The following is a 10,418-nucleotide window of genomic DNA, read 5'->3' on the forward strand; positions in this document are numbered from 1 at the left end:
ACAGAGATTCGGGTCTGGCAGCCTGTCTGACCTGCACCCTGTCCAAAAAGACGGAGCGCTTTAATAAAAAGCCTCTCCACTGACCAAATTCTCTCTACGTGGCATAACCTCCCTCAGAGCTGCTTTCTGTGACTGCACCTCATCTGGGAGATTCATTGTGCTACTCAAAGACGAAGCGAGAGACAGGGAGAGAGAGAGAGAGAGAAGTCAACACGGAACAAAATGTTTCAGGGAAGCTGATTTATCCTCGTTTATTGGTCCAAGCGTCTAGAAAAAAAGAAATTTGCCACAGAAAGCAAGTGAGAAGAGTCAAGTATGACGAGAGAAAACTTGGATCTATGCTCTCAATAAGCAACTAAAACGCTCTCATGGCTGCATTATCTGTTACTCTTTGATGGAGCTGTAATTTCTCACAAACACATACAGTCCCCTGTGTACGAGCTATTCAGAAAGCCTAAGTCTCAAATCTAAATGGAAATCTTGCCTGCTTATTCCCTGTAGGTCTACTGTAATTGTCTCTGTCAGGGTCATTAGGAAGAGGGAATGTGTGTAGTTTAGAAGAAGAGAAGCAGCAGACTTCCTCAACTGCAGCTTAAAGAGTAATGCTTGTTTTAAGTAGCTACTGTTGGTCTGCATGCAAATCTGCTCCTAGAGAAGTCAATTTGAAGACTTCTTGATGGTAGCTGAGTACAGAGAGCAGGGATTCCTGTCCAGTGTGTACTAAAACTATTCAGTTTAAGTATCGTCAGACCGCTAGCAGGACAAGATCAAAAGAAAAATGTTGCTTGGCTATAAAGGTCACCCCATTACTGTGCTGTGTAATTTTTAATGGACAGCCTCTCTGTGAAGTTTCTAAAAAAACAAAACAAAACAAAAAAACATCAAGTCAAAGGCAACATGAGCTATAGAGTCAAAAACTATTATCTCACATGAAGGCCAGACAGTGTCGGAACAATCACATCCCTGAATCGCCCACCTGGAAACACTCATCCGGTTTCGGGAAGGAGTGACGCCCGGCGACAGCGCCCATGACACATGACAATAACTTTGTGAATTCCCTGAAATGATCCCTTTCTCACAGACTTTGTCACTATAGAGCTGGAATGTTTCTAGAGAACCTATTATGCTCATTTCCTGTTGCACATTTTTATGCATAGACACCACCAGATTTTCTTTGCATTGAAGTTTAAAAACATTCATTATTTACACCATACTTGGTGCAAACTCTCAGTTCATTCGCTGCCTGAAATGAGCCTTTTCCTCTCTCCTCCTTGCTTCGTTTAAGGCTTTTGATTTGATGTCTTTCAGGTAGTTTGAACAGTAGGTGGGTGGAGATTCTGCACTCAGCTACAGCTGTGGTCTCCGACAGGGTCATATTAAAGACATCCCCTCTCACAGAAATCATCAAAAAAACCCAAACAACAACAACAACAACCCTGTCCACAGAGCAGGGGCAGAGGGAATCTCCCCTTTTTGTCAGTGTAAAGAAGTTGGACTACACATTTAATCCCTCAGATATCTTAATAGAAGAAAAGGGAAGTACAATTTCAAATGAAAGATCTGTCATCGAGGTCCTGAGTTTAATTCCACCATCAGGCCGGGGTCTTTCTGTGTGGAGTTTGCATGTTCTCCCCGTGCTTGCGTGGGTTCCCTCCAGGTATTCCGGCTTCCTCCCACCGTTCAAAGACATGCAACTTGTGGGGATAGGTTAATTGGATAATCCAAATTGCCACTAGATGTGAATGTGAGTGTCTGTCCCTGTGTGTTGGCCCTGCGACAGACTGGCGACCTGTCCAGGGTGTACCCCGCCTCTCGCCCTATGACAGCTGGGATAGGCTCCAGCGCCCCCCCGCGACCCTGAAAAGGATGAGCGAAGGGCTGGATGGAGATCTGTCATCACGATTCTTTGGACTCGGAATTGTAAAAAATAAATGTCTAAGACTAGAGAAAAAGTTCTGATACTTCATTGTTTCATAATCAGTTTTTAATTCACAGAAAGTTTTCTGTTATGGTTTTATTCATCTTACTGTGGACTCATTGTAATATATAAATTTAAAAAAAAAAAGAAAAAAAAGGGAATTTCTATTGGAATTGGTGAAAAAATGGGAACTTTTCTGTCATTTAGTTGTTTATTTTTGACATAATTACTTTGGTGTTGTATGAATGCTCATGAGGAAGGATTTTAGCAGTAGGAAATGCAGTAAAATGTATTAAAATACAGTGAAATTTAAGCCCTCCTTTACATTTTCCAAAGCCATCCAGTGGGCCGGATGGGAGTTCTTGCCAGGCCGATTCTGGCCCATGGGCCTCACATTTGAAACCCGATCTAGAGCATTGCAAAGCCTGATGGTTATACTTAAAGATGCCTTGAAAACTTTAGTACTGCAGTGCATGTCTCTGTATACGGCTATACAGAGATCTCAAAAGATTCTTTCCACATTTCTGTGGCTTCCTCAGAGCACATAAGCATATTCCAACCTCAAATCTTTCCAAATGTTTATGTACAGTCACAAGCATTCAAACATTTTGGCTCGTGTGGAAAAACATTCTAACAGCACCCCAACGTTTACATTTTTTCCACCCATTTTCATTTAATGCACTCTACAAAGTTTTTAATAAGAATGCAATGCCAGAGAAAAATACAATCTCTGAATATGACCTTACCAGAATCGATGTAAGAACATTCTCTTAAACCAGAAGGCTCATTCCATACTCGCTGAAGAGTCACTGCCCATGCAGCAAATCCTTTTTGACAAACATATGTACCAAGGCACACATTCATACTTAAGCTGCTGTTCCATCGGACTCTGTGCTGTGTGAGCCGACAGAGAGGACGTAAAGGCGAGTTGTCGCCCTGGGGGGGAAAGAAATGTGAGGGAGAAGTCATCATGCTTGGTGCATAAACAGCTTTTAACCTGAGGGGGAAAAGCTTATGGGGGCGTCTTCAGGGTGCAGGTCTCGCTGTGCTGCATTTCAGTCTCTTTCCTTTTTTATGTGCAAAACACGTAATACTCAAGTTCGCGTATCAGCATGCCCTCAGTCTGAATCGGAGGAGTCATTAGTTTTGGACTTGTGCTTTCGCTTCCTCTTGCTCTTCTTTTTGTCTTTCTTCTTTTTGTCCTTCTTCTTTTTCCTCTTCTTTCTGGGATGGTGATCAGAGGAGGAGGATGAAGAAGAGGAGGAGCTGTCTGAGTCGGAGGCGGAAGAGGAAGTGGTGTCCTGGAGCAGTTGCTGCAGCTGCTGGATCCTACAGACAAGGAGGGAAGGCAGGAGAGAAGAGGATGTGGTATTTAAGTCAAGTGCAGGGAGGAAAGTACAGCCGAGGCATACTGATGCCCAGGTTGGCAAGCATCTCAAATGTCACTGAGCAGCACACGGTCTTTGTCCCAGTACCAGCATTTCCAGAAGGCAGAGTGAGCCACGTGCCCGCTTGTGGTTGCGTATTTCTAGTAATGTTAGCAACCCTGTCCAAGTAACAATTAAAACTGCAGGTCTTGGGCACATATTTAGTTTTCAATTAATCTTTTTTAAAAGGTGTCCATTATTGCTTAAATCCAAAATGGAGGAGACAATAATGACTTCATCGTCAATTTTGTTTCAGGCATTTTTAAATGGTTTCTTCTAAGTTTTTTGGGAAGTCTCACAGATATCTTTATCTTTACCAAACAAGTAAAACTCATTTTAATTTAAATGTTCACTTTTGTTGGAGTGCTCAGTTTTGTAAGAAAATATTCTGCACACACGTATGATTTGGGGTTTAGTTTAATAAGAACACAACAAATCTTAGACTACTATGGAAACATTCAAAAAGACTTACATATTATTATATCTTTAGCACCTGCATGCTTCGATGTATTCTCTTTTACATGAAACACACTGAGAAGACAAGTGCATCACAAATGAAGGCTCAGACTCACAGAACTGAGACTACTGGTGTCTCTAGCTGCTTTCTTAAACTGGGCTAGGCAGCCAATCAGACAACACAGACTGAAGGGCAGGACTCAAAGAAAAAAAAGTGTATTGGAGGGCCCTTCAGTGATGCAGGACTCCCTTAGAAAAAAATACACAAGCTCTAAAGGACTCTAAAGCAGAGTGGATGAGAAGAATTAGAATAATCTTCAGAAAAATTACAATGTCTTTGTCTAAACAGTCTAAAATGATCAAAAAATAATCATCAGAAAGAAGCCAAAACAGCCATGTTTTGGTCTACATGTCTACATGACCTTTAAACTGAGGTGCTAAAACAGCTTTTTAGTTATAATTCCTTTACTTGATTGTGCTCACACTAAAACCTGCAGTACACAGAAAGCTAGGAAAAAACAAAAACAAAAAAAACAACAAAAACAAACAGGATTTAAACGAGACCATGCAGCTCTCCCCTCTCTCCTCTAAGCCAATCACACCGAACAAGGCCAAAGACTCCTGTCACAGAGTCGGTCTTCTAAAGCCTGAACCATCCAGGTGGTGATGGTGGTGCTGGTGCAGGAGGTAAGGTCCTTCTAAAACAAGCTCCACTGCAAGATTTTAAAAGGTGATTTTGGGCTACTTGTCCAGTAACACCAAAGACTTCCTGCACATCCTGGCTATAATTTGGAACAGAATTTGTACTTTACAGATTTAACAGTGTATCTTTAATATTTTGTGACTTTGGGTTACAAAACATTAGATGATGGGTACACTGTGGTCATAAAGAGATGGAAATGCCAACAATACTCAGGCAAACTGGATTTCAATGACGCTCATCTGGTACTCAGGGACCCAAAGAAAATATTCCCCCACACCATTACATCTCCACCAGCAGCCTGATACACAGCAGGATGGACAGGTGTACCTAATAAAGTGCAGCGGTTTGTCTTGTCCTCAAACAGACTCAATTTCTTGCTGCCTTGTACCAGATACAGAGTAGAGTTTGTGTGTACTGACGATGTTATTGGAGGAAGAAAGAGCTAGCAAACGTTGTCCACAGATTTCCACTGAGAAATTGCTTCAACTGGGCATCAACACTATGTCTGCAAAAGCCCATTTCTTAGAAAACAATTGCATCAGCTTGAGACACACTGCGAGGATAAGGCTGAAGGACACTGCTGTGCTACGATCAGTTGTGCGTACAGCAGCTGACAATTCAAATGCAAAAAAAGACAAATGGCATGTGTGAATTATCACCAGAGTAAATTTAATAAATAACATGAAGCTAAGCAGGATATTTGTGCTAAAGAAGCTGCAGCACGATTAGATTTTGTTATCGAAGCACGTGTCAGAGTACGCTATTCAATGTCTGGCATAAATATTAGTGTTCATACTGCATTTCTGAGTCACGCTGTAACACGTGAGCAGCAAGGTGACAACAAAACTTACACGGCTCCAGTAGAATCCTTCTGCTGCAGCGTGGTACGGCACTTCTTTCCAGGGAAATTTGTCCTAAATGGACTGTAACTCTGAAAATACCACCCCTCTTTAGCTTAGTAAGACTGTTACTGCTTCACGTCAGGCTCAGCCAAACTCTGGAGTGAATTTCTGAACAGGATGGCGGCTTCAGATTTTGTCCCCTATTTCTTGAACTGAAGCGGTGCTCTGAGAGAAAAACGTCATCATATTCAACGCAAAAATGTGGCCCCCCCAAAAAACTATTTGGGCGACATATATGATAAAATTAAAAGTCATACACTCAAATAATAAGCCAAAAAGTAATTCTAACAAAAAACAAAACTCTCATTTCCTAACTTCTTCATCGTTACCCAATTGTGACACAAGGCTACCGCATCAAGCACAATTTAATAGACAGCACCTTACATGCAATTAGAAAGCAGGCTGGCAGAGGTTGGACTGTTTCACTCCCCTTTCAAAGAAGATGCCAAAATGAATGTGGCACAGACACGCAAGTAAGACTTCAAAGCGCCACTGGCCTTTAAATAACCTTTTTGATATGCATGCAAAAATACACAAGCATGTGTGCGCGCACAATCGCGCACGCTCTTCTTCCTGAACTAGCCTCAAATTCAAACATCCCGGTGTCAAACAGTATTTGCTAGAAACTGGAACAAGCAGCCAGCAACCATGAGAGACTTTCCAGGTCATCTGAGATTGTCCCACTCCAGCGAGAGGACACAGTGGAAAACTGAGTTTTCAAGTATATGATCTGAGTATCACGAGTGGGTCCTTTAATAGCGGTGGAAAATTATGAGTCTTTCTCTGGGAAATTAACATGCACACAGCAGGAAAATGACTGTACATACCTGGTTTCCTTCTCATTCCTTTTGTTTTCCCGAATCAGGTCGTACATTGGGTCTTCGTGTGCCTAATAAAGTACACAATGTCACACAAAAAAAAGGTAAGGTGCTACAATTCACACTATATCCAGGAACTATACATTCCAAACTGTGTTGTGTCAGCACTTTTAGGAATATCGAGACAATAGAAGGAAGGAAAATATGACACAGTTGCATTTATGGTAATCATTGCAGGGGCTGAGCGTTCCTGCAGCGAGCACTGTTTCATTAAAAGTACACTGGAACGAGCTGTGTGCAGAGATCTGCTGCCCACATGTGTAAACTAAATCTGACCTTACTTAACTTTAGTCTCAGACACAAACTGTCTCTGTCATAGCTCCACGACATAAACGCGACTACTAACTTTTTTCTACTGCATTCACGCATTTTTCTACTGCAAGGAACCGTGGGTGGGCCAACCATTCTACAGCAGTAAACAAACTCACCACTCTGAAGTGCTCCAGTTTCTGGTTGCCTGTGATGAAGAAAGGACACTCCCGATCACCTGTCCTGTGGCCGTAGCGCTTGCACCTCCAGCCTTTACAAAAGGAAACAAAAATCATTGTTTGTCTAACGAATCAGACATTTCACGTACATGGCAGCAGAGTTGCTATTAAACAGACGTCCCACGTAAAACTGATTTTCCTCATCTCAAGAACTTTAGTTTGCCAAAATAACCCGAACTCATGGTGCTTTCAACAGTAGTTCGATAGAATATGCTCAGTGTCATGGTTATCGCGAGTTGCCATAAATGACTACGCAGATGCACCAACTGGTCACCAATCATGTGGCAGCCATCATGTGCATTCAGACATGCAGAAATGATCAAGACAAGCAGCTGAAGTTCTTAATGTGTTTGAACGTGGCATGATTGTTGGTGCCAGATGGGCTCGTCTGAGTATTTCAGAAATTGTTGATCTACTGGGTTTTTCCCCAGACAACCAGTGTTGGGTCTGAAAAAAAGGGAAATATCAAGGGATTAGCAGTTGTCCTTGGTAAAGTGCTTTGTTAATGTCAGAGGAGAATGGACAGACTGCTTGAAGCTGATAAGAAGCCAACACTAACTCAATAACCACTTGTTACAACCAAGGTAAAGTTTACAAACGCTGGTGAAAAATGAACAGAAGAAGATTGGAAAAATGTTTCCTGGTCTGAGGAGTCCTTCTGCTGCAACACTTGGTCGGGTTCAGAATTTAGTGCAAACAACACAAAAGCAGGAATCCACCCTGCACTGTTTCAACAGTTTAGGTTGTTGTTGGTGTAACATGGTTCTCTGAGGAATGTTTCCAGCGCCTTGTTGAATCTATGGCTACGTTCATGTATACTAACAAGGATTTTTCCGCATTCATTCTGAAAAAACATTTCGGTCCACATGAAAACACCAAAAACAACTTCAAGTGGTGTCAAGTGCTTTCCAAGCGAACATGTGGTGTTATAACCCCAACTGTACAGAAATACTGGCCAATCAAAAACCTTACAAACAATAACATGGCCACAGTCTGACGTCAAAAAGTCGCACACCTTTGATGTTGCAAGACAAAAATCCCCATTTTTGTTGTCCATATGTAACCGCAGAGTTACTGGAAAGCCTCACCCTGAAAGGAGCTTTTCAAAAGCTCCGTTTAGGCATCTAAAACTGACCGAACATCTAAAACTGACCAAAACTTACTGAAAAACCTACGTATGCAAAAATCCCTGTGTACATGTAGACAGGCCTACAGCATGATGAATCAAAACAGTTCTGAAGTCAAAAGGGGTTCCAAGCTGGTATTAGCAAAGCGTACCTAATAAATTGACTGGTGGATATGTATGTAAGCCCAGTCTAGACCACTCATCATCTAGCTAATAAAGCAAATCAAGGACAACTCAAACTGCATTAAAAGACACAAACTGTAAAAAAAAAAATCCTGAAAGAAATATTATTTTATTAAATTGGATTTTGTTGAACAGCAGTCGGCGAGGGACGCAACAACCCCACGCAACAGCAACTCAAGAGTCGCACACGAAAAAACACGCTGCTCATGATGAGGCGCCTGATTATCAGTGACAGATCATCTCAAATTCATTATCACTTTTTCTGCCCTGAAAACAAATCAGCAATTTCTATCCAAGTTTCACACCGATTAACTGCTCAAGTGGCAGCGTAGCATCTGTGAACGACTTGAGTGTTTTTAATGCGAGTCTGCAGGAATTCTGTTCACCACGTAAAAGAAGTAATTTCTCGCCGTTCCTTTAAGCAGGACGACAAATGTACAAGTTTTTCACAAAGGATTGAGGGAAAAAAAAAAAAAAAAGACACAAACACCACTTTTTTGTTTGCGTGTGCATGTTTGTGTCTGAGCTCTTGCTGTTCGCAGCATGAAAATGTGTGGGACGAAAGAATGAATGGACACTGAACATAATGACATTCATTGTTTTGGGAAAAACAGACAGAAGATAATCTCTGCAACACCAATTATTAGTCTTCGGTCCATCACTCTTGTCATAAAAACAATAGACACAGTGATAAATGTCAAGATCTCGCAGTTAACATTTATCACCTATCATAACTGCTGCCTACTCACAGTGGAGATTTACTCCCACCTACAGTTCCAGACCTATAAGTGCTGCTGGTACCTCACTAATAAACCGTACTCAAAACATTTCCCAGCATCCATGTGAGCTTGTTTAACAGATTTTTAATTTTTCAAATAATTCATTTTAAGTAAAGAAGCATGAGAAATAAATACTATCAATAAGATTACAATTTCTGTTACAGATAAAAATATTAATAAGGAGTGGAATGGCTGTACTTGAAATCATTTAGGTTCTCAGCAAACCACATTTCAAACATTTATAGGACTTGCAGACACCCTGTAGTGTATGCACTGTAAATTAAAAACATAAACTAAAGGACTGAAACTTGCCAGGCCAAAAACACTGCACAGCTCTAGGAGATTAATAATGAAAATATGTTAGAGTCAGCACTGAAGACAAGCATAAAATTTTAAAATAAACACGCTGAAGTGAGCAGCTGAGTAATCACTACTGTCATGTGTCTTATGCCCCCTGTTCTAAAGGCAAGAGGCTGCCTCCTGGGATAGATTTCCTTCTGTTTGCCTAATTAGCAATGAGTGTCACCTCTGATATCAACACCTAACTCCTGTAGCTGTGAAAAGATTCCCGAGGGATGTGAAAAACTCAGTTAAAGACTGCATTTGCATGAGCAGAACTGTAAACAGCATGTTTATTCCCGTCAGTGCAAACTCGGGCACACTATACTCACACTGCATCACCTTCACCTCCCTCCCTAGAGGCATCCACAGCCCTTTCGTGGGAGCGTGGGCCAGGAAGCTTCTGGCTTCTTCATTTCCTGGTTCTGCAGGGATACAGTCCTCTGGTTTTTCTTCATGCTCCTGCAACACAAACCGATCACTGTCACCAATTCTCACGATTTGTCTTTACCTGAAAAAAGCCACATGTAATTTACTTCTTACTCTTAGCTGTCTATTACTGCGAACACGTTACCTTAATAAATCCCGGTGGAGGTTTCTCATAGCTGCATGAGAGAGAGATTAAAAATGGTTAGTATGCTGCCAAAAACATTAAAACAAAAAATAACAACATGAAGTTGCTGCCCCTCGCTTATTGCGGATAAGCTTGATCAACTTGAAAACGGGTGTCAATTAAGACGCATTTATAATTCATGCACAAGTTTGCGGGATTAAAGAGGAAAAGCCAGAGTGAAACTGGAGTTACTCACAATGTCTCGATGTGTTTCAGTTTCTGGACTTCTTGGCTGACTTTTTTCGTGTGCTTCTTCAGTTTCTCCAAATCATCTTTTGGTATCTTGTCCCTCTTGTGGTGTCGTCTGTCCTCCTTCTCTCTTGCTCGCTTTCTGTCCGACATCTTGCTTTGAACAAAATGATCACCCGACAAAAAATACCGTTGTTATTAAAAGTGCATGCGGAGCTTTTACGTTATTAATTCCATGAAGATGAATCGTGCTAACATGCAGCTAACTAGCAAACGCCGCTCCAGCGCTTCTGCACTTCCTGTGCAGTCAGATTCGATTGTTAAAGTCCGGCGCCACCTGCAGGACACCGGCGGTAACACAGGAAGTGCGCCTGGATTCTCTTTCTCTCTCTTTTTATTTTTAAACACAAACGACAG

General features: G+C 41.6%; 1 protein-coding gene across 1 annotated transcript; it reads right to left on the reverse strand.

The window, feature by feature from the left end:
* Positions 1-1,975: 1,975 nt before the first annotated feature.
* rp9 (RP9 pre-mRNA splicing factor) lies at positions 1,976-10,326 on the reverse strand. Its single transcript, XM_085446516.1, has 6 exons — positions 10,009-10,326; positions 9,774-9,804; positions 9,532-9,661; positions 6,713-6,804; positions 6,234-6,295; positions 1,976-3,247 (listed from the first exon to the last, which is right to left on the reverse strand). The coding sequence occupies exons 1-6, from the start codon at positions 10,152-10,154 to the stop codon at positions 3,037-3,039; spliced, it is 672 nt and encodes a 223-aa protein (XP_085302642.1). The 5' UTR covers positions 10,155-10,326; the 3' UTR covers positions 1,976-3,036.
* Between the last annotated feature and the right edge of the window lie 92 nt (positions 10,327-10,418).

The sequence above is a fragment of the Copadichromis virginalis genome, linkage group LG22, assembly GCF_057382275.1.
Source record: "Copadichromis virginalis isolate Kocher_CV1m ecotype Utaka linkage group LG22, C_Virginalis_male_GT1.1, whole genome shotgun sequence".
NCBI lineage: Eukaryota > Metazoa > Chordata > Actinopteri > Cichliformes > Cichlidae > Copadichromis > Copadichromis virginalis.

Bases quoted from the DNA above. Each gene is read 5' to 3' on its own strand.
- rp9 (XM_085446516.1), bottom strand. From the start codon at position 10,154: ATGTCGGACAGAAAGCGAGCAAGAGAGAAGGAGGACAGACGACACCAC. The intron at 9,805-10,008 runs GTGAGTAACTCC...TCTCTCATGCAG, and splicing joins CTGAAACACATCGAGACATT to CTATGAGAAACCTCCACCGG. The intron at 3,248-6,233 runs GTATGTACAGTC...CCTTGTCTGTAG, and splicing joins AGGAATGAGAAGGAAACCAG to GATCCAGCAGCTGCAGCAAC.